General features: G+C 45.1%; 1 protein-coding gene across 1 annotated transcript in view; it reads right to left on the bottom strand.

Annotated features, from left to right (window-relative positions):
- TMEM120A (transmembrane protein 120A) overlaps window positions 1-24,814 on the bottom strand; it is a 256,419-nt gene that overhangs the window by 10,368 nt on the left and 221,237 nt on the right. Inside the window, exons 10-11 of the mRNA XM_078679633.1 lie at window positions 6,296-6,360; window positions 5,055-5,123 (exon numbers count right to left, since the gene is read on the bottom strand). Coding sequence (XP_078535759.1) covers window positions 5,055-5,123; window positions 6,296-6,360 — 134 coding nt within the window. The remainder of the gene's footprint in view (window positions 1-5,054; window positions 5,124-6,295; window positions 6,361-24,814) is intronic.

Below are 24,814 nucleotides of genomic sequence, written 5' to 3' on the forward strand. Positions count from 1 at the left end.
TCGGTTTGGTGTCATCAGATTTCTTCGTGGTCCCATCCCTGGACTTCTTATTGATCTTCACGTCGGACCTTCTGACATGACAACTTCATCCTGACTTCCTGCAGAATACCTTCGCTGCGCCTTTATGGCGGGTCAGCATTCCGGCGACCTGTTGGCAGGTCGGTTTTCTTCTTTTTCCTTTTCGGGCGACCATCTGGGTGATCGGCTTTTGTTTGGGCGCACCTCTGGCTTGTCGGATCATCCCTTTCTTCTTGGGCGATCTTCTTTGCTACCAGATGGGGTGGACAGCTTCCTCTTCGTGAGTCTTCTCGCTATCCGCGATTATTGGGAATCGCCATTTGCTTCTGCAGCAGTGCTTTTGCGTTGGCGCAGTTTCGCCAGCGCTCTTCGTGTGCTCTGCTGTTTCCGGAGGGTTACTTCACCGCTCCATGGACCTTCTCCGGTGGGTGCACTTCTCGTACGGGCTTCCGGTGAGGCTCTTTAGCTTCTTGGCGTGGTGATCTTGCTTCACTCTTTCATTGCACGTCATTGTGCATGGCAGTTGCAAGTTTGTGCTTCACTTCGTACCGTCGTGGTACATCTTCAGTGTCTCTTTGTTCCTTGCGTTTCTGTATCTTCTGTTTCTTCAAACACTTGGGTACTTGCCGCGCACTTCCCCAAGTGCTTTGGGGTGTGGCTTCCTCGCTTTCATGCGCTATCCTGTACCGTCCGCGTCCGGGGTACACTTGCGCTCTTCCATCGGTTCCCTTTGTATCTTGCTGCTTGCGGTAGACGGTCTTGACTCTTCCTCGCTGTCCAGCGTGATGTCGTTGTCTCTCCTGCGGTTGCGGTGAGCACCTGTGGCCACAGGGCGTCACCTCAGCAGTGATGATGGATCTCCGTCTTCGTCTGCGTCGCTGCAGGCTTGCTTTACCTCTGTAGGCTTTCCCTTGTGCTGTCTTGTGCTTGTTTGCTTCTTTGTACTTCTTTTGGTGCAATACCACCTAGCGACCACTAGATGGCAAGGTAGGCTGGTTTCCCTTCAGCGGCAGCTTCCTCCTCTTGGTGACTTTTCTATCCTGTTTCTCTTTTCTCTATGCTTAGAGTCCCGGGCTTGCAGGACCTGCTGTTGTCCAGGAGTGTTCAGGACAGGAGGGGGGCTAGAGTCACTGCTGGCCACAGGTAAGTCACCATTCCTTTCCTCTTTTGTTCTAGGAGGCAGTGGGGCTGCAGTGCATGTGGGCTTTCCTTGCTGCGGGTTGCACAAGGGGGGGGAATACCGGTAATTCTCTCCTCAGCCTGTAGATTGTTTAGGCTTCATGTGGGGGTGAGATTAGGGCGTGTTTCACTCTGTTGCCCCTCACCATATACTTCGGAGGCTCCGGTCGGCTGGAGTAGCTCCCCTTCTGCTGCGGGCCTCCCTGGGATGTCTCTTCACTTTCGCAGCCTTTCTGCTGCTCGCGTTTGGGGGCACACCTAGTCAGGCACCGCTCTGCCTTGAAACCGGCGAGCCCCTCCCACAAATGCTGCCATGTTCGCGGTCTTCTTTTCCTTCTCTCTGCCTCTCCTCCGCCCGGCCTCGGTTCCTCACACAGCACGGGACGGAGGAGAAGGTAGCCGGCCGCGCGCTACCTCTTGTCTCCCTACCGCAGCCTCACTTGCGGTGCAGCGGGGGAGTCGGCGCTGTCCTCGTGAGCCTGGTGCTTCACTTGCACCGGTGGGGCAGGCTTCTCCCTAATGCGGGTAGGCTCCGCTTCAGAGGGGGAATCTGGGTCCGAGGGCAGCGTCTCCTCCTTCACTTTAGGCAGTGCCTCCAGCGGGTGAGCTCCGCTTTCTCTTTAGAGTTTATTCCCCAGATGCTGCAGCCTCACTTCCCCACGCTGCGGGGCGGGGACGGGGGACACTGCAGGCAGGCCGCGGGTGGGCTCCGCTGGCACTGCCTTATTTCAATGTCTATAGTGTTCACTTTGAGCGGGTGGGCTCCGCTTGTGTGCAGTCGATACGGGGGTCGCTCCTGGCATTCGCGACCCCCGGGGCCACTCTCAGCACCCGGGCTCACCTCCGGGCCTCTTCAGCTACGCGGGTGGGCTCCGCGTTGGCTCTTCACTATGGAGGCCACGTGCTTGCGGCCGGCGCAGGTGGGCTCTGCCCGGTCCGCTTTCTCCTTCGTGGTGCTCCCACGGCGGGCAGCACTCGGCAGGGCTCGAGAGGTGCGGAGTGGGCTCTCGGTCACCCTCTCCTTGACGTCTGGGCCCGGGGCACGGCACACGCCCCGAGGGCCATCTCGGCAGCCGGCGCTGCCTCATCTGGGGGTGCCCTTCCCTCGGGCAGGATTCTCTCCCCCTTTTTCTTGTGGATGCTGCTCTTGGGGTCACAGCACCCTCGTCGCCAAATGTTGTGTCGGGGCCCTAGGCCCACTTGGTGGCAATAACTGCGACATGGACACACAGAAGGTTAGCTGGTTAGTGAGCCTCGAGCACGTGCGCTCGGCTCTCTTTATTGACTGTGTCACGTGATGTCGTGACATCAGTGGTGGGTGGGTGTTAAGTGTTTCATTACACTTTAAGCAACTGGACTGTGTCTGCTAGGACACAACAGGAATCTCCTACACCACAAACACCCCAACACCATCCATGTTCAGTTTCTGCTGAGGCATACTTGTCTTTAATGTGCAGTCTACTCATTAACAAATAAGTGTTCTCAAATGTTTTTTGTGTGTGTTTTCGCCGTACAGGCTGCATATGTGGATCTTGTCAAGACTTGTTGCTTAAAGTTTCACGCTTGTAAAGGTATGCATGTTAGAAACAATCTTTGAACATCTAAGGCTAAACAGGGGGTGTCTAAATGTGAATCACTTTACAGGCAAAATTGGCTTACCTTTTTTGCCCTGAATGATGCACTGCTCACTGTAATTGTGTTATGTAGGGAATACACAGTTTGCAATGTGACACCTTTTCCCCTGAGATTTTTATGGGAGTGGAAAGACAGAAATTAAGCATTTGTATTCAGGGAAGCTATGTCCCAGCCCTAAGATTTCAATTCACAAAGCACTGTGATGTAATATTTTAGTTTGAATTGTGAAAATAAGTCTACAACTTAAGGAATGCAGGAACATGGTATTCTAGTTGGTGTAGCGGCTATAAACTGTAGATCAAAGCGTGCGATTTAGGCTTCTCACTGTACCTCCCCCGCCACAATGACCTTATCTGTCATGGGTGGGAGCACTAACAATAAATTTAGCACCAGTATAAAGTGCTGGAATGGAATATTCCAATATACCTACCACACTCTATCAGTGTCACGGACTGCAAGGAGCTAATTTTAAGTAGAGGACGAACCAGTTCAGTTAGTGCTGTTCCACAAGGAATCCGAGGTCTGGGGACACCATGGGCCTATAGACTCTCGATGGACCATGGACCTGTCAATCCCCTGCTGCGGGAAACCTATCTGATAACCAAGGCTGCACCCACCCACACATGCTTTACAGAAAGGTTACAATACAATCCCTCCCACTCCCTGTACACCGTCCCTTTCCAACATGATTGCATACGCGTCAGGAGCGCTTGCTCCAAGAATGCTGGACTCCATCTTTGACTGTTTAGTTGTTGAAAGCTGCCAATCCTAGGGCTCGTTAGGGCATGCAGGCTCCTGCACTCAGATATTTATGTGTGTCTCATTGGTACCTCAACACTTCTGCAGAAGTTGTGCCAGGAGAGAAGATCAACCACAGTGTGCTAGTGTGGTGTGAAGAGAGGTTTGAGGTGCCCAAAAAAGCTGTAATCAAGTACTTAAAATATTCACAATAAATTACCAAGCGAAAATGTCTTTTATTACTGGCATGGCCTGGATAAATTCTACAGGATTACGCAAATCGATTGTTGCGATAACAGGGGTTCGGTAGTTTAGGTATGAAGACAAAGACAGTGCTGGGAACTGGATTCATTGCGCGATTTTATTGTCAGATTTAATCTGTATATTTTTTCAACTTGATAAGACTCTGCTTCGTGCTACACAATCAGCTGTGCATAGGTCTGTGTACATGGTGACACCAAGCCTATATCTTGGATTATGTCTTGCTGTTAGAAAATGTAAAGGTTTAATAAGGTAGTGTCTCAAGCCATTACAGTATCAAAAGACCCTTTACTTAATTTTGCTCTTATGGGGCGAAGGCTACTTGTGACATATAAGAAGACCAATGCCAGCTGCTACAGAACCTCACAGCTGTGTTTGCTGAGCTTTGTTTGGCAGTAAAGTAACATGGATTGAGGGCAGCAGAAAGAGGACATGCATGCCACGTGACCAAGGGAAGTAGGGCTCTCCCACACACCTCTGAACCCTGCCCCTGAATATTGAGGCAATGCCCAAGGTAAGGTCCTACAGATTGGCCCCAAAATCCCCAAATCTGCAGCCACATGGCGTGGCAAAACCGAAGCCCAGCTCCTGTCTTGAACAGAATAATAGGAGCAAGATCTCCAGTGGCATGGGAGCCGCTGGAAACGTTTGGCTTCATCCAAACTCCCCCATAGGCATCAAGAACGTCAAGTCAAGTGTGGCGGGGCAGAGGTGGCCTGGGGAGGGACCCCATTCGACTGCAATGAACACACGCTCCTCAGACAGAATCTGCAGTAAACACCAAAGACCAAAACCACAATGAAAATCAAAACTGTACATCCAATCCCATTGGACAGAGCAGAAAGGACAGAGTGACTGAGGTAGATCAGAGTAAGATCCTGGGTACCTCATCCATGACAAGATTCTCTCTTCTTTGATAGGAAATTTACTCCAGCAAGCCCAGCCCAGGTAAGTCACAAACGACGCTTAAACTAACCAGGTCATAATAAAACAGCGGACTGTCTTAAATGGAATTATCTCAGTTCAAAAGATTTGGAAGGCTCCCTTTTCATCTGTATTTGTACGACTAAAAGACGTATAGTGTAAATGGGTGAGAACAGACATGAGTCCCTGCACCGCGAAGCTAAAACCAGGAGCACTTGAATTTTAGCATCACACGTGCCAGTAAGTTAACAAACTTTAACAAGCAACCCAAGACATCTTGTTACAGCTCAGCCACTCACCTGCCATTCTTTGCACTCCTTGTGTTTGGCCAGTTGGAAGAGGGTGATCGCGTTGTACAGCTGCCAGAACTGCGGAAGAGAGAAACGGATAGTTTGAAGTAATCGGCAGGATCCAGAGCTTCCACGTCTGGACAGGGATGAGGAAATGACATGGGTGCTACAATCGCCATATCTAAAGCCCTCTGCCTGCATGTTCTGACATTCATACTATCCGCAACACTAACTCCATTGCAGACTTTCCAAAGACTCTGCATCCCATGATATCCAGTGGCAAGCTGTTCACTTAGGGCCAGATTCACAAAGGGCCTCTGCACTCGTGTTGGAGGGCCTGCAGTGGTGGCGGAGACCCCGCAGTGGTGGGGGAAACCCGCAGTGGTGGGAGAGTCTACGCCCTAGTTGCGTAGGCCCAGCAGTCGTCGGGCTGGGGTCCGGCTCTCGTGATGGGACCTCTGTACTGCAGTTACCCATTGTGGAGGTCCCGCCACAAATTTGCACACCCGCCAGAACTGCGGGGCCTCCGGCACGTGTGCAGAGGCCCTTTGTGAATCGGCAACATCTACTAACTCCGATCCTGAATCCCCTTGCATGTGTGCACCACGTTCCCACAAGTATATTTCCCAGAATCCCCCAGGCATTTCATGTTAACTTTCCAATAGAACACAGGATCTTTAGGTGAGTACATTTGCTCCACTTGCTACCCAGATGCTTTCTGTTAGTGGCTGCAAAATGGGCTTCTATTACTATCTGATACATTCTCAAACGTGGCTTTGTGACAATAAACCACTTTTTGGGGGAGCGTTTCACATTTGAGGGATGCTCATCCGTCCCCTTCGTTTCTTTGATTTTAAAGTGATAACCTCGGAGGTGCCATTTGTGTCAGATACTCTGTAACCTAGAATTCCATGGCAATCGTATTTTTACTTGTACCTTGTTATTACCACATTAGTGCACCAGCTGAAAAAGTTTAGTAGGATGGTCCATCCGTATACTGCAGTTGCAATAATGCTTGAGACCACACAGGACACAAGACAGGCCACACAACTGCTTCAAACATTCATACAGCAAAATCAAAAACCTCTGGATGTCCGCGTGTGATGAAATGTTCTATTTCCACAGACCCCAAAAACTGCTAAATATCAACGCTGCCTTCAGTACCCAAGGAGTCTGTGCTTAGCGAGGGATATCCCCTCCTGCGGAGTCAAGTGGAGGGAGAATGAATGGAAAGATCAGTGCTCACTCACCTGTCCAAAGAAGAGGAAGGGGAGCAGGAATGTCAGACCCCTCCACATCCAGGACTGGAATCCCTCTGCAACGAGAAAGAACAGATGTTTGTGCTGGCACGATTGGGACTAAGACGTTGTGGTTGCCCGACATTAACTTTCCCCCAGACCACAAACCCGGTACTCACAAATAAATATATTTATAGCACAAAACATCCGAGACTGACAAAATATTGAAACAACGAGCAAAACAGTGCTCTGTGTAAAACCAGTGGTCATAGTATTACAGCATGAGCTTTAAGGATCTTCTCATAAACGCTACATGCTATCGTTAGGTCTAGCTTGACAGCGCAACTTCCATGCAAGACATATTGTGACTAATACTTTAAAATAGCTTCAGCTCTACCCTGAGAAGTATTCCTCTCATACTATTGGTTGTTTGGTGTATCATTCCACCTCCTATGAAGCGCTTGCATTGTAAAGAGCAAGGGACTTTTTCCCTCTCTAAAGTCCGTTCTATCATCGCATAGGAATCTGCTTTGCTCCTAAAGAGGCATTGTAAACAGAAAGTAATAGATTTTTTTTGTTTTTCAATGCACCAGGCTTTTTCAACGAGGAGTCAAAATGCAAACCCAATCAATTTGCTTTGCGAATGCGGATTACATTTGGCTTGAAGAATGCCATATGTGTTCTAATCCCAGAGACGAATGAAGGTAATAATAATGACCTGTGATGCAATAGACCTGCTGACTTTGTGAGCTGTTGAGCTGCCAGCTCCAAACATTAGGACTGGAACACTGCTACTGCTCATCATTCTTCCAATGAGATTAGTGGTTTTCAGAGGTTCTGTTGGGGATAGAACTTAACATACGTCTTCACGACAACTAGGTTAAGGGCAGACATTCACCATCAAGTGCTTCTCACATGCATGTCAATGCCCTTGCCTAACTTACATTTCATATTCTTAGTGACGTGTCCCGAAGACAAAGCGAATAAGTTGCCTACTACCAATCCTCAAACTAGAACGACGAAGGATGTTCTGCAAAGGAAAGCACAGCTAATACGTTGGAGAGCCCAGGAGGATTAAATATTTTAAAACAAGTGTGCATTTCTTTTTTATAAGTGTTACAGCCTTTATTGAAAAATACTTTAAGTCCTCTTGGGTCTAGAAAAGTTACTGAGGCTATATAATTACCATACGATGGGTGCATGCTAACTTGCATCTTTCCTATTCGCATGTCTATTCCATAATGGAACCGTGTGAGAGCAGTACAGTTAATGACAGTAAAGTGCATAAACGTGTACATTAATACATGTTTTGCTCATAACAAGTGAAGAGAAAAGAAGAGAACTCATGGAAGTGACAAAACAAAAACATAATCAAACACAATATAGAGAGAAAATAAATGTTATTATCCACCAATAGATACTCTTAGCTGCTAAGTGGCGCATGTCATGTGAGACACCTTCAACAGGGTTTTGGAATTTTAGCCAACAGTGCTTGGTATACTTGGAATTGTAGTTTTGCTTTTACCATTAGTAAATATTTAAAACATCTAGCTTGCAAACTTCTTCTGCCCAAAACTCTAGGACTTGATTTTACGTATGACAAGAGGCATATGAACGTGGTTCTCGACTGCACATCACCATTCACCCTCATTGTAGATCATTCTGTGACCCTGCTGCACATCACCCTGTGCACACCTCATTCCCACAGTGGAGGGCCACTGAACTATAATCAATCTAGCCAACCCTGCTGTACAGAATGTTGTGCTTTGTTCATGCACATTGTCACTTGCTATACTGTGTATGATTGGTAGTCAAAGTCATGTTTATGTCGGTTAATTAAAACCACAAATTACACATCATAAATGAATTAAAAGGTTTACATAGAATACAAACAAAACCCGCGTTCATGGGGAACAGTATCAGCCCGTATTATCTAGTTCTTTCGCATCCAGACTTGTCTTGCACTACATCTTCCATAAAACCAGGTATAATGTGCAAATGTGACAACGCAGAGTGTACTAAAAAAGTGCAAGGGTAGCGCAAGAGAGAAACAAGGCAAGGGTAAACTATTTCTAAGCCGCAGTGACAACCGGTCTCCGACTGTTTTACATTATTGTATACTGTCCCTTTCGTAACACCATATATAAAGTGAAAAAATTTGCATATAAACTGCAAATGTGACAATATAAAATTGGCAAAAAATGGAAAAAGACATCAAGCTAAAAAACATTTACTCGACCCCCCTCTTCCTATAAGATCTGCAATTGCCCTTTTATCTACCAATGACTTTCCACAAAACCGGATATACAGTGCAAATGTGACAGAGCAAGATATGCTAATAGTGCAAGGGTGTCATTAAAGAGAAACAGGAAAAAGGAAAAACTCTTCTGGACAGAAGGGTCACCCCATATTCTCTTACACCACGTTGTCACCTATTGTCCTACTCTGCCTTTTCCATAATACCAAATGTACAGTGCAGGTGTGACAACAAGATAACATTTACTCCCACTGGAAGAAAAAGATTGAAAGCTTAATACGATTACTCATCTGCCCCTCCCCCACCAATCCTGGAACATTCAGTTTAGCATTGTAGATGTATGATTTTTGTTCTGCGTTCAATAAGTTTCTAGATGTGCCTTTTGGGTGCATTCTCTGTGTGTACACGTTTACCAGTATGCCTTGTGCATCTATCTGTGTGCATGCTCTTTACAAAAGGAACAACTACTGGCTTTTTGAACACTTGTTGTCTGCATGCATCTGGTGTTAGTTAATGGCCTGTGCCAGTTGGATCTGGAGATGGGGCATTCACCTTTCAGTCAATACTCCAGCACGTAGACTAGGGACAAGATCACTAATACAGTGGAGAAAAGACTTCTCAGCAAGTATTCTCTGCTTTTAGATCTGTGTCTACATACAAATAATTGCAATAAAGAAGGACTTGCTTATATTCAGTTCTCAGAGACCCTGATGTCAAACAACTCCATCAAGGTAAATAGTAATCCAGAAAAATACTTTTTTTTTTTTTAGAGGTCTCATAAAACTTGGTGTCTTTTAGGACCAATCTTACTTACTACTGAAGAATAATCTCTTGCATTGGGAAACATGAGCTGTGAAGGAACCTCTATAGCCAAGCTATGTAGGCTCCAAAGACCCCTCTTGCAAGGGGCACAGATGCTGTGGTGTTTTGGAGAAAATATACTCCATTCTCAGAAAATATTTTCCCTGGTAATCAACCAACTTGGGTCTTGTGATCCGTCTCACGAGGTTTCCTCTCAGGGCCAAAATGTAGGAGTACTTGTTAGTATTGTGCGAATGCAGAACTAAATCAGGCCCCAAGTCCTCTTTAAAGACCATCAAAGCATAGCACAGTGCAATAAATGGAAAACGTGCTTCTGATGCCATTTTGAATCATTTGTTTCCATAATCTAATAGATCAATGAGATGGTCATCTCTAATGACGTCCAGTGGGAATGTCCAGTCTTTTATTCTCAAAGCACTGCGGACCACATTAGCACAGGTCATTGTCAGAGGAAAGCTGATCTATTGCAATATTCTATAGAACAGGCTCCCCCAGAAATAAAAAGCTTTAAAAGATATTCGGAATATTTCCATGTGAAAAACAAGACATCCAGATTGGAGCCAGTGCCTCCCTCCCCCGTTACCTAATTTTACAAACCCGTAAGGCTCCTTTGCTCCAAGAAAATTATTTTCAGCATTAATGCAAAGTTATCGGTGTAAGCTATTGCTGGACATTAGTAGTCTGAGACAACTAATGCATTCACTGACCTCTTGAATTCCTATGGGGGACATACTGGTGTTACTACATCAAAAAGGACATGGTATCCGGCTGTAAAAAAGTGCACGTGTTTTATTTTACACACTTGGAACAAGTGTTGCCACAAGGCCCCTAATCTCACCTGTGTCCCTGATATCAATTAATAAATCTAAATACTCATTTAAAGTAAATCATATGATTTGTGATCAATGATTGTGATCACACTCTTGCCCGCAATAGCACCATAATTTAAGGTTTGCCTCTCAATAACTCTGCAGCATTTTTCAAGCTAGACAATATTCTGAGGTCTTTTTGACTGATTACGGTATGGGGGGTCGTCATTCAAGTCCGTCAATAAGACCGATGACATGTCAGCAAAATCGCTCTTCAGGATTCTGATGCTTTGATATATTCTAGGGCTGGATCAATAACCTGCTTAATCGTTAATCAAACGATGGAGGCGCATCCAGATCCAGCTGCGCCACAGTCTTTATAAGGCTGAGCAACACCGCAGTCCAGCTACTATCTTGCTTGGAAGAAGCTTGCGAACAGAAACAAGATACATGGGGCTGTCCTCTAACTGGGCCGGTTGCGGGAAGTCCTTTGAGATGTCATTTTTAAAGATAGAACCAAGATCCTAATGGACAAAGGTTTTGTGAGTTGCACACAATTCACAACAAGCATTTGCAATGCAATAGGTCTCACATTAGGAAAGTTTGAGCTATTGGTATTGTAAATGGCAAATTGTTTATTTATGTGTTGGTTTTGAAAATAGTGAAATTAATATCTTTGTCATTTACAATGCCAATAGTTTTAACTTTCGCAAATGTGACACCTATATCATTTGTAATGCAATATGTGTTGTATTTACGTGACTTAGATGTATTGATATTACAAATAACAATGGCTTTTAATTTTTTTTAATAATTAATACTTAAATAAAAGTTATTGTAATTTATAATGGCAATAGCTTAAACTTTTGTAAATAACTTTTGTGAAGATTATGTTCAGTGTATTTTATTGTGATGAAAATCCATGAACAGAAGTGAAATATTAGCATCTTTTTGTGACATTTGTAATAAAGCTTGAAACATTGAGCGAACATATTTGAACCAGTTGTTGTTGAATGGTTGCACATATTGATGCTGTGGTGGCGCTGAGTGATGTAGTTGTGGCGACGAGTGATGCTGTGGCGTTCAATGATGCTGTGGTAGTGCATAGTGATGTTCTGGTGCCCCTGAGTAATGCTGTGGTGGTGCTGAGTGATGCTGTGGTGATGCGATAGATAGATAGAGTGAATGCGATAGATAGATAGAGTGAAGGCGATAGATAGAGTGAGGGAGATAGATAGAGTGAGGGCGATAGATAGACAGATAGATAGAGTGAGGGTGATCGATAGATAGATAGAGTATTAAATAAAAGTTATTGTAATTTATAATGGCAATAGCTTAAACTTTTGTAAATAACTTTTGTGAAGATTATGTTCAGTGTATTTTATTGTGACGAAAATCCAAGAACAGAAGTGAAATATTGACATCTTTTTGTGACATTTGTAATAAAGCTTGAAACATTGAGAGAACATATTTGAACCAGTTGTTGTTGAATGGTTGCACATATTGATGATGTGGTGGCGCTGAGTGATGATGTGGTGGCGACGAGTGATGCTGTGGCGTTCAGTGATGCTGTGGTAGTGCATAGTGATGTTGTGGTGCCCCCGAGTGATGCTGTGGTGGTGCTGAGTGATGCTGTGGTGATGCGATAGATAAATAGAGTGAATGCGATAGATAGACGGAGTGAATGCGATAGATAGACGGAGTGAGGGCGATAGATAGAGGGAGGGCGATAGATAGAGTGATGGCGATAGAGTGAGTGCGATAGATGGACAGATAGAGTGAGGGCGATAGATAGACAGATAGATAGATAGATAGATAGATAGAGATAGATAGATAGATAGATAGATAGATAGATAGATAGATAGATAGATAGATAGATAGATAGATAGATAGATAGATAGATAGATAGATAGATATGGCCTCCTGAGGAGAGCTCTGGCACTTATTCTTTTTTTTTTTTTTTACAAATAAGCTGGCAGCAGCGCTTGGAAGGGAAGGATATAGATGGGGAAATCTGCTCTTCACATAATGTTCTCTTTAAACAATTTCACATTATTTTCTGTTTAAACACGATAAATGCAGAAAGAGCGTTATGGTGGAATAAAGGAAAATACAGGAGAGAAAACAATCTACTGATGGTTAAATCTACTTAAGCTACGCTGCCAAATGTTCACTGTATTATCTTTCCAGGTAAAATGTATTAATTTCCTTCCTAGTAATACCAGGAAAACCATTGTCCAGGCATTAATAACTTCCCACTTAGATTATAATAATAATAATAAACTTTATTCGGATTTTACAAATCCATAAAAGCAGTACAGGTAAAAAATCTTCAGTGAAATATAATTACAGATTACTTAAAAACAACAAAAAAGGAGTTTTGGAAATGTATACAGTACTATTATAGTTAAAGGTTTTTCCTGTGTCCATATATACATTTCAGAAAGTTAAGGACATGGTAACATGTGGCTTCGGTATCCAAAAGCTGCAAGCTCAACATGGCTACTCGGCATTGTCTGAGACCCCAAGATTTTAAAAGAGTTAGTAACCAGAGTTTGCGATGTTCCTGATAAAATTTGCAGAACAGAACAGTATGAAGGGTGGTTTGGCCTGATATCCCATCGCATGGACATGGAAGTGGATTTGGGTCCCAAACGTTTGGCGTTGGGAAAGCTACCAGTTTATGAAATATGTTCAGTCTGAATCTTATCAGGAGAAATCGTTCGAAGGTACCAATGTCAAGGTTTAAATAGGGCTGCATTAAAAGGGTAGATTGAACCATTATTGCGTGCTGCACCGACTGTTTCCCAGCTTCTATTTGTAGTCTCAGATTGCCCAGATGGTCCAAGGCTCGTTTTTTAAAGTTATTTTTTGAGAGTTCTCCAATTTTTTCGGGGTTTAAATAATATTTTTCTATTCCAAGGTCAAAGAGAAAGGTCCGGATATAAGCCAGCCATTTAATTTTTAAGACATAGTCCAGAGACATTGCATCCGCCAGTATTGTTTTTGTGATGTCGTTTTTATCTAACGCCCAGATACGTCGCCAAAGGAGGAGTGGTTGAATTTTGGCAAGATCTTCGATGTATGGTGCCCCCAATTCTAAATGGCAGGCGTAAGTCGAGGAACTTTTGGGGGTGGATAAAAGGAATCTGAAAAACTTGTTTTCTGCAATTTGCAGAGAGGTGACATCCGTATGGCCCCATAGTCCTGCTCCATATAAAGCTGTAGATTGACACTTGGCTTTATATATGGTTATCAATTCCCTGGGCGGACGTTTTCCTAGTTTTTGTGTAAACGACACCAATGCGGCTAATGCTCTTTTAAAACAATGTTTTCTGGCTTCTACTGCTGGTTTCCAGGAGAGTTTATTATCTATCATGACTCCCAGATAGCAGTATTCATTTGTAGAATCTATTCTTTGGCTGTCAAGGTAGATGGAGTTTTGCTGTTTCCTCCCAACCCCAGCCTTCATTACGAAAGTCTTTTTTACGTTTATGTGAAGGTCAAGGGTTCTCATAAACTGCGAGTATCTATTAAGGGACCTTTGGAGTTCACGGGGGGTTTGTGCAAGGAGGACGGCGTCGTCCGCGTAGAGTAGGGCGGGGATCGGGCGATGTTTGGCCAGTGGAAGGTCACGGGCACCCTTCAGGAGCTCGACCTCCAAGTTGTTGGTGTAGAGGGAGAAAAGGAAGGGTGCCAGGACACATCCTTGTCTGACCCCACGCTCCACTCTAAAAGACGCCGTCAGTTCCCCCTTTGTCCCGTAGCGGACTCTTGCAGATGGATTGGAATAGAGTTCCCTTAAAAAGTTCAGGAGTGATGGATCTACCCCCATCTGTGCTAAAAGGGACCACAATTTTGTATGGGAGACGCAGTCGAAGGCCGCGGACAAATCTACGTAGGTCATATAAAGTTTTGCTTTCTTTGCATGCACATATTTTCCAAAGATTATCGATAAATTTAGGGCTTGTTCCACAGTACCTAGTCCTTTTCTAAATCCAAATTGAAGATCGGATAGGATGCCTCTCTCTTCCGCCCAGTCCTGAAGTCTTTCTAAAATCACTCTTCCTGCTATTTTTCCCAGTGTGTCCAGCAAAGAAATTGGGCGATAGCAGGCAGGGTCCATACGGTTACCTTTTTTAAATATCGGCACCATAATGGACCTTGTCCATGACTCCAGAATTCCTAATTTTGCCGTGGCAGTGCAGACCCTTGTTAAAATCGGTGCCCAAAGTTCTGTTTGATGTTTAAAAAAGTCTGCCGGGACTCCGTCCGGCCCTGGAGCTTTCCTTTTTTGGTTGAGTTCAATGCCACAAGAATCTCGGAAATTTCAAAATTTATATCTATAGGGTATGGTAGGAATATTTTTTCCTCTTCTTCCGTCTCTTGGTCAGAGGTTGGTTTTTGGAAGATGCTGGTAAAGTGTGATACCCAAGTTGCAGCGTCTATAGCAGCTTCGATTTTTGGGCAAGTGTCGTCTGCCAAGAAAGGAGTTCTTATAATTCTCCAGAAGGCTTGAGAGTTTTTTTCTTGGGCACTGGTATGGAGTTCATGCCACAGCGCTTGCTTCAGTTCCTCTTTCCTCTTTTTCCTTATTTTATGGTATTCACTTCTGAGGGTGGCTATTGTACGGGAATCCCTTTCGTTTTTGTTTAAGGCTAGCTTCAATTTTGTATGAGCCTTCGTACACTCTTGGTTAAACCAGCCTTTGGCCCGGGATGGACCGAATTTTTGTTTTTTTGTGAGTAAAACCTTTAGTTTGTCCATAATTTGGGCAAAGTTATTTAGAAGCTCCGCGTCATTAGTTGCTATGTTCAAACAAATTTTAATTTGGGAATAGACTGATCTTATTAACTCTTTGGTAAGTTCCTCTGGGTTTATCCCTCCCCATTTTATTGAGTACCCGTTTACTTTATCCATATTGATATTTTCCTGGGTCAATGCATTGGCTATTATTACTGGAGAACATTGTTGATAGTTTAATGAAACTTCCAAGGTTAATATTGCATGGTCACTTTGAGGATTTGGTTTGACTTCAAAGTTTTTTATTCTTAGTTGTAAGGATGTTGATATAATTATGAAGTCTACCGTGGTTTTGTAGCCTCTTCCTATGTAAGTGGGTGCAAGTGAATTATCCCCATAGTCCCAGGTGTTTACTATCTGGAGATCCAGGTCGGATAGGAGATCATTCATTTGTCTACCCATTTTATTATGCAAAAAATGGGTGAGTGAGAGGCCATCTTCTGTCACCATGCCAGGACATTTTCTTTTTGGTTGGGTGCAGGCGTGAAGATTGAAGTCGCCTGCCCATATTATTGCGGCCGGGCCTCTTTCTCCTTGTTTCATTCTGAGAGTAAATAATTTTTCGTGAAGATGGGCCAGGACTCCCTCAAAGTCCAGTTCATCCAGGTTGTTATAAAAATTAATGATAACTATTGACTCTTTTTTCTGAAGGAAAAGACCAAGGATCTGCAAATTAGGTGCCAGTTCTATAACCTTTATTTTAGCGTTTTGGATAGTGTTGGCTACGTATATGCACAGACCTCCCTTTGGTCTGCCTATGTGTCCCGACTGCGCGAGAGAGGAGTACGTTTTGTACCCCTGCAGGTGATGTTCTTGTAATGACCATGTCTCCTGTATGCATATTACTTGGTGATTATGCATGTGGTGCATGATTGTCCCATCCTCTATTTTTGTCCTTAAACCGGCGATGTTCCACGAGATCAGACTCAGGATTGTTGGACTGTCCCTTGAGCTTTTTACTCTTTTTGATTCATTAAGGATCTCTGGGGCTGGAGGAGTCTCTAGGTCTGGAGGGACTAATAGGGAGACCGTGGGTTCCAGTAGGTCTGTGTGGATTTGGGAGTGTTCTTGTGGTTGTGGTAGTCAATCGACGCACTCCAAAGCGCTATACCTATTTGCTAATTGAAGGCCATTCCAGCTATCCCAGCGTGTGGGGTCACTGTACTTTCTCCAGTGTTCCTGTCCACTCCATTCGTCCCTGTCTCTGCCTTGGTAGTTAAGGCCTAGTGGGTTGGGCGGGGGAAACCGTCCTTGCCGCGGCTGCTGCCATGGGTGAGTGTTGTATTGCATGGAATGCTGGGGTTGCCACCACTGTTGGGTGGTATGATATGGGTATTGAGGAAGATGCGCTGGTGGGTGGGTCGCAGGGTGTATGGATTGAGGAAGTTGGATGGGGGGTTGCCACTGGAAAACTGATTGTTGTGAATTTTGTGGGAATCGTGGCATGTGTGGGTGCTGCTGGTGTTGATACATATTGTATTCAGTGGAGTTTATAGGCCCAGTGTTTAATGGGAGTACGGGAAAGGGGAAATTTTGCCTTGAGGATGGGGGTAGGAAATAGGACAAGGGTAGGGGATTTATTTGGGTGGCTGGTCCTCTGTTGGGTGAGTTGCAAATATAATTTGATGCCCCTATCTCCCTGAATTTGATGCTGATGACATCCCCCGCTATTGCCTTCGTGCTTCTACCAACCCAGTCTCCTCTGCGTGCAGAGAAGATGTCACCCCTGATGTGAGCGGGTAGGGGTTTATGGAGTTGGAGCCACTGTGCGCATTTGTTCCTCAGCTCTGCGAAGGTTTCTCTTACGCCCTCCTTCAGTGGGGGAACAGCTGTTAGCACCACCACGAAGGGAGAAGCTTCCGGGGGTAAGTTGATTATTTTTGGCTGAGACTGCTTGGTCTTCAGTTCCGGAGGTTTTTCTTGGGAGGGGGTTTCTGCTGGAATGGTGGTATTTCCTTTTTTTTGTCGGTTGTTTGTTTTAGTTTGGCCTGCTGGACCTATTTGTGTGGCAGAGGGGAGATCTACCGCCACCGGAATAATTTGGGAGGCATCTAGATTAGTCCGTTTTTTAGCTAGGGGTTGTGTTACTGCCGCTTTTCTGGTTGGTGAAGTGTGAGGCTTGTTTGTTATACCTGTTATTTGTTTGGGACTAGATGGTTTTTTTTGGAGTATTTCCTTTGCCCCCTGCGTTGGGGCGGGACCATTCCCGCTTGCCTTACAACTGCATTTGGTATTGATTAGTGACGTAAGTCTGTCCAACTTTGATATTAGGGGTTTGATCTGTGCTGTAATTTTGGCTTCGAGGTCTGATTTTAGGTCCATAACCATGTTTTCCACCCAACAGGGGATACCTGCCGAGGAGTTTGGGGTGGGCGTGATCAGGTTATGATTCTTTGTTTTTGTTTTAGGTTTTTCCTTGATAATTGGCGTAGCCTTAGGGAGGGTGGAGGTGTTTTTCCTTGATTTTGTTGGTTCTAGGGTCGTTACTGGATCAGGTAATAAGGGATTACTGATGGCACTCTGATCTAATTTTTCAGTCGGTGATTGGCAGGCTTCTAAGTCTGGGGTTGCTTCAAAGTCGACATATGATTGATCAGAGTCAGTTTGGGTTACGGATAAATCTACAGAATTTGGAACAGTCATTGTAGGAACGATGGTTAGTGGCAGTGGTAAAGAGCAATTGTTAGCAACCTGGTGAGCAGGGGAAATAACGGTAGCAAGTGAGCCGAGCGAGGATCGTTTGGCCTGCATGAGGTCCAAGGAGACTCTTTTCTCCAGTAGGATGATACTCTTATCAATGGTGTCGTTTACCCTGGATATGAAAAGGTCTATAGGACCGGTCACTTGTGTCACCAGTGTAGCTTTCTTAGACGTGCTTCTAGTTTTGGGACGCATCGTGATTCTCAGTGATGTGCTTCAGAAGTCGTGGGGGCCTGCGGAAACGAAGTAAAGTACAGGGTGACAGGGCCGGGGCCGTCCTCTGCCGTCCTCGAACGGCCTCAAACGGCCCTGTCTTTGCCCAGTCTTCGCCCGTGCTGCGTCCCGCGCTGCGGGAGTGAGATGTTATTAAGTAGGGAGCGTAAAGGGCAGGGGGCGGGCCAGCAGGGAGAGCGGACCGGAAGCTCTTCCTTGGTCTTGCAGGGACTTCTGGGAAATGAAGTCCCCGCACGCTCGCAGCCCCGCTGGTTCCTCGCGCCCCTTACCGCCTTGCTGCCGGCGTCCTCGCGTTGGTCCTTGGAGATGCTGTCTCTACCAGCACCCACCGGCGAAGCGGCACCCGCGAAGCGGGTGCGGCGAGAGGTGGGCTGGGAGGCCGGTGCGCTGCTGGGCTGATAGGTTACAGCGTGAGTGATACCTTCCGCTTCAAAAATAAGTAAGTAGGTGTCCCACAGGGTAGAGGAAGAGGAGCGCTTTTAACTGGCTTTGATGGGCGGGGGGCGGGCCAGCAGGGAGAGAGGACCGGAAGCTCTTCCTTGGTCTTGCAGGGACTTCTGGGAAATGAAGTCCCCGCACGCTCGCAGCCCCGCTGGTTCCTCGCGCCCCTTACCGCCTTGCTGCCGGCGTCCTCGCGTTGGTCCTTGGAGATGCTGCCTCTACCAGCACCCACCGGCGAAGCGGCACCCGCGAAGCGGGTGCGGCGAGAGGTGGGCTGGGAGGCCGGTGCGCTGCTGGGCTGATAGGTTACAGCGTGAGTGATACCTTCCGCTTCAAAAATAAGTAAGTAGGTGTCCCCTTAGATTATGCCAACAGTCTGTACCTTGGACTTGCTTCTGGCTTTTGCCATCGGTTACAGACAGTCCAGAATGCTGCAGTCCGGCTGGTCTGGGGCATCTCCCTTCGAGAGCATATCTCTCCACATCGACGAAGGCTTCATTGGTTGCCAGTTCAAAAAAGGGCAGAATTCAAAGCACTCACCTTGGCACACCGTGCAATCAAGGGAAAGGGCTCCGCATATCTCTGTTCCTGCCTCCGCCCTTACAGCAATGCAAGACACCTCCGATCTAGCTAAAAAAAATGGCTGTGTACCCCCAGATTTAAAAAAGCACGTTCTGGGGGAAAAACCTTTCAGGCTTGTACCTCCCATCAATGGAATAAACTCCCTAACTCCATTAGGCTGATTCAGGAGGAGCTGCCTTTTCGCAAGGCATTGAAAACATTCATCTTCTGCTAAATTCCCTATGAGTGAGACCCAGCATACACACAGAAGCGCCGGGACACCCTGTTGGGGTAGCTGTACGCTATACAAAACACACAAAAAAAAAAAAGAAAAAAAAAAAAAAGGGAAGCACGGTTTCTATGAAAGCAGCGTGCAGGGGTTGTGCCATTATTGTTGTCAAATTAATCATTGAGCATGACTAGCTCCGAGAAACACAGTCAACCCGACCAGCTTGTTTTGAGTTATGCCGCTAAATGTTCACTGTATTATCTTTCCAGGCAAAGGAAGCCACGGTTTCTATGAAAGCAGCGCGCAGGGGTTGTGCCATTATTGTTGTAAAAATAATCATTGAGCATGACTAGCTCCGAGAAACGCAGTCAACCCAACCAGCTTGTTTTCTTGGTGAAATGGCGACCACAACTACGGAACTATATTTCGTATCGTAACGCTCTTTTAATGGGGATACATTAAAAGAAATTCCCACTGTGGCAAACCTCCTGCAGTCTCCCTACTCCGAACTCCGCCCACACGGGAGAAAAATGGAAAATGTATATCGCATGAGCACAAAGATACACAGCGGCAGTGTTTTGTCAGAGTGCGCGGCCTGCCTCTTAGGAGGTGTACGGTGCTGTGATGTCATTCGGAATTGCAGACTATCCTCTCTCTGGAATCAAGTTGCAAACACCATCCTAATAGTAATTAGAGCTAAGCAGCAATTACATATGATTTGTTCAGACTTGCCGCCTGTCTGCCGTCTCCTAGCACCCAGCAGCATCACGCAGCAGTATGTTGAAAGGAAGGAGCTATCTGCTTCTAAATTTAATACCACGTTAAAATGTGCGAATGCCGAAAACAAACGCGGGTCGTGATCTTGTAAGCTAAGGTAAGCATTTTTGCTCTATTGCTTGTTAGCAAATCGGGTTTGTCGTACAGCCTGCACAACCGATGCGTTTTTAGAACAAAGCTGACGGAGCAGGAGAAGGGGTTGGAGCCCAAGTCTGGCACGTGACACGTGTCACTCTGTCATGTGGCATATGCCACATCTGATGTGACATATGCCATAGATTTTCTACTTTGTCTTTCATTATTATCAGTTGAGCATTTCCAAAGGACTATGTTTCACTCTGCTAAAATAAATAAATTGTGGAATTTAGAAATAAAATTAAAAAAAACTAAAATTGATTTTCCCCAGCTGGGGTTTGAACCCTGGTCAAAACACACTCAAAGCCCCTGTGAAGTAACAGTGAGCCATCTGTTCTGCTGAAATTTCCCCAGCCAAAGGCTTTTATGTCATAGAATAATGATGTCGGTCCTTTCTCTGTTTCTATTGTCTTTGGACTTTAGATACCAGAAATATTCTCTCGATTTACATTCTTTAAATACAAATAGCCCTTCCTTTCATACAGTCTGCCACTAGCCCCATGCATTTATTATTGTTACACAATCATCCCCACATTCTCATTCCACTAAATAAGTGATTTCTTTCATAGCAAACCTGTCCCCCCTATCCACATGCCACCCAGCATGCCATCAATGCCTCACATGCACTATGACTAAGGAGGCCATAGTTCTCCCAGATACTGCTAGCGGGTGATTTACAAAGGCACAGCTTTCATTTGTGGAATTTAGAAATACAATTAAAAAAAAAAAAAAAAAAAAAACGATTTCCCCCAGCTGGGGTTTGAACCCTGGTCAAAACACACTCAAAGCCCCTGTGAAGTAACAGTGAGCCATCTGTTCTGCTAAAATTTCCCCAGCCAAAGGCTTTTATGTCATAGAATAATGATGTCGGTCCTTTCTCTGTTTCTATTGTCTTTGGACTTTAGATACCAGAAATCTTCTCTCGATTTACATTCTTTAAATACAAATAGCCCTTCCTTTCATACAGTCTGCCACTAGCCCCATGCATTTATTATTGTTACACAATCATCCCCACATTCTCATTCCACTAAATAAGTGATTTCTTTCATAGTAAACCTGTCCCCCTATCCACATGCCACCCAGCATGCCATCAATGCCTCACATGCACTATGACTAAGGAGGCCATAGTTCTCCCAGATACTGCTAGGGGGTGATTTACAAAGGCACAGCTTTCATTTGTGAAATTTAGAAATAAAATTAAATAAAAAAAAAAGATTTTCCCCAGCTGGGGTTTGAACCCTGGTCAAAACACACTCATAGCCCCTGTGAAGTAACAATTGCCATCTGTTCTGCTGAAATTTCCCCAGCCAAAGGCATTTATGTCATAGAATAATGATGTCGGTCCTTCCTCTGTTTCTATTATCTTTGGACTTTAGATACCAGAAATCTTCTCTCGATTTACATTCTTTAAATACAAATAGCCCTTCCTTTCATACAGTCTGCCACTAGCCCCATGCATTTATTATTGTTACACAATCATCCCCACATTCTCATTCCACTAAATAAGTGATTTCTTTCATAGCAAACCTGTCCCCCCTATCCACATGCCACCCAGCATGCCATCAATGCCTCACATGCACTATGACTAAGGAGGCCATAGTTCTCCCAGATACTGCTAGGGGGTGATTTACAAAGGCACAGCTTTCATTTGTGGAATTTAGAAATACAATTTTAAAAAAAACGAAAAAAAAAAACAATTTTCCCCAGATGGGGTTTGAACCCTGGTCAAACCACACTCAAAGCCCCTGTGAAGTAACAGTGAGCCATCTGTTCTGCTGAAATTTCCCCAGCCAAAGGCTTTTATGTCATAGAATAATGATGTCGGTCCTTTCTCTGTTTCTATTGTCTTTGGACTTTAGATACCAGAAATCTTCTCTCGATTTACATTCTTTAAATACAAATAGCCCTTCCTTTCATACAGTCTGCCACTAGCCCCATCATTTATTATTGTTACACAATCATCCCCACATTCTCATTCCACTAAATAAGTGATTTCTTTCATAGCAAACCTGTCCCCCCTATCCACATGCCACCCAGCATGCCATCAATGCCTCACATGCACTATGACTAAGGAGGCCATAGTTCTCCCAGATACTGCTAGGGGGTGATTTACAAAGGCACAGCTTTCATTTGTGGAATTTAGAAATAAAAAAAAATAAAATAAATAAATTTTCCCAGCTGGGGTTTGAACCCTGGTCAAAACTCACTCAAAGCCCCTGTGAAGTAACAGTGAGCCATCTGTTCTGCTGAAATTTCCCCAGCCAAAGGCATTTATGTCATAGAATAATGATGTCGGTCCTTCCTCTGTTTCTATTGTCTTTGGACTTTAGATACCAGAAATATTCTCTCGATTTACATTCTTTAAATACAAATAGCCCTTCCTTTCATACAGTCTGCCACTAGCCCCATCATTTATTATTGTTACACAATCATCCCCACATTCTCATTCCACTAAATAAGTGATTTCTTTCATAGCAAACCTGTCCCCCCTATCCACATGCCACCCAGCATGCCATCAATGCCTCACATGCACTATGACTAAGGAGGCCATAGTTCTCCCAGATACTGCTAGGGGGTGATTTACAAAGGCACAGCTTTCATTTGTGGAATTTAGAAATAAAATAAAAAAAAATAAAATAAAAATAAAAGAATTTTCCCAGCTGGGGTTGGAACCCTGGTCAAAACTCACTCAAAGCCCCTGTGAAGTAACAGTGAGCCATCTGTTCTGCTGAAATTTCCCCAGCCAAAGGCATTTATGTCATAGAATAATGATGTCGGTCCTTCCTCTGTTTCTATTGTCTTTGGACTTTAGATACCAGAAATATTCTCTCGATTTACATTCTTTAAATACACATAGCCCTTCCTTTCATACAGTCTGCCACTAGCCCCATGCATTTATTATTGTTACACAATCATCCCCACATTCTCATTCCACTAAATAAGTGATTTCTTTCATAGCAAACCTGTCCCCCCTATCCACATGCCACCCAGCATGCCATCAATGCCTCACATGCACTATGACTAAGGAGGCCATAGTTCTCCCAGATACTGCTAGGGGGTGATTTACAAAGGCACAGCTTTCATTTGTGGAATTTAGAAATAAAATTAAAAAAAAAAAAAAAATAATAATTCCCAGCTGGGGTTTGAACCCTGGTCAAATCTCACTCAAAGCCCCTGTGAAGTAACAGTGAGCCATCTGTTCTGCTGAAATTACCCCAGCCAAAGGCATTTATGTCATAGAATAATGATGTCGGTCCTTCCTCTGTTTCTATTGTCTTTGGACTTTAGATACCAGAAATATTCTCTCGATTTACATTCTTTAAATACAAATAGCCCTTCCTTTCATACAGTCTGCCACTAGCCCCATGCATTTATTATTGTTACACAATCATCCCCACATTCTCATTCCACTAAATAAGTGATTTCTTTCATAGCAAACCTGTCCCCCCTATCCACATGCCACCCAGCATGCCATCAATGCCTCACATGCACTATGACTAAGGAGGCCATAGTTCTCCCAGACACTGCTGGGGGGTGATTTACAAAGATATAAAAGGATGTCGTCAGCTTAGAGCGAAATGCGATCCTCAAACTCCGGGGTCCAGCTAATACCCCTCATCGAGGACTGCCAACGCAGCCAGGCAGCGAGCGGTTCCAAGGCCAGAGCAAAGAGGAGAGGGGACAACGGGCATCCCTGTCGCGTGCCTCTCCCCAGTACAAAGGGGCCAGAGACTTTGCCATTCACCACTCCCTGGGCCAGCGGCTCCTCGTATAACAGTTTTACCCATCTTATAAATTCCGGGCCGAAACTAAACCCTGCGAGCGCGGCCCAAAGGTATGGCCACTCCACCGTATCGAAGGCCATCGTTGCATCCAGGGATGCCAAGATGGCCGGCTCACGTATGGACGCCACTCTCGCGAGGACTCCATAGAGACGCCGCATGTTGAGTGTGGTATTGCGATGTGGAATAAAGCCAGACTCATCAGGATGTACTAAATCACCAATGACTGTTATCAGGCGATTCACCAGAACCTTAGCCAGAATCTTAGGCTCGGCGTTCAAAAGTGAAATGGGCCTATAGGATGTACAATGTTCTCGCGGCTTTCCCTCTTTGTGGATAACTACAATGGTTGCGAGCCTTTGATCACGGGGGAGGAGGCCCTCATCACGCGATTCAAGAAACATAGCCCGGCGATATGGCGCTATCTTGTCGGGTCTTAGTTTGTAAAGTTCAATGGGGAGGCCGTTTGGTCCCATCGCTTTGACTGAACGCACTGAACGGATCGCCAGCGCAATCTCATCAGCAGTCAAGTTCAAGTTCAAGTTCAGGTATTTGTATAGCGCACTACTCACCCAGAGGGTCTCAAGGCGCTAGGGGAAGGGGTTAACTTATTTGTCGAATAGCCAGGTTTTCAGTTCTTTTCTGAATGAGATGTGGTTCTGATTAAGGCGGAGGTGGGTGGGGAGTGAGTTCCAGGTCTTGGCAGCCAGGAAGGAGAAGGATCTGCCACCCATGGTGGATTTCCGGATGCGCGGGACTGCGGCGAGGGCTTGGTTGGACGATCTTAGTTGGCGGGTGGGTTTGTAGAAGGACAATCGAGTGTTGAGGCATTCGGGTCCTAGATTGTAGAGGGCCTTGTGTGCGTGGGTGAGAAGGCGGAAGGTAATTCTTTTGTTGACGGGAAGCCAGTGGAGGTCTTTTAGATGTCCGGTGATGTGATCTTGGCGCGGGATGTCTAATATGAGTCTCGCTGACGCGTTT

The sequence above is a fragment of the Lissotriton helveticus genome, chromosome 3_1 (assembly GCF_964261635.1).
Source record: "Lissotriton helveticus chromosome 3_1, aLisHel1.1, whole genome shotgun sequence".
Taxonomy (NCBI): domain Eukaryota; kingdom Metazoa; phylum Chordata; class Amphibia; order Caudata; family Salamandridae; genus Lissotriton; species Lissotriton helveticus.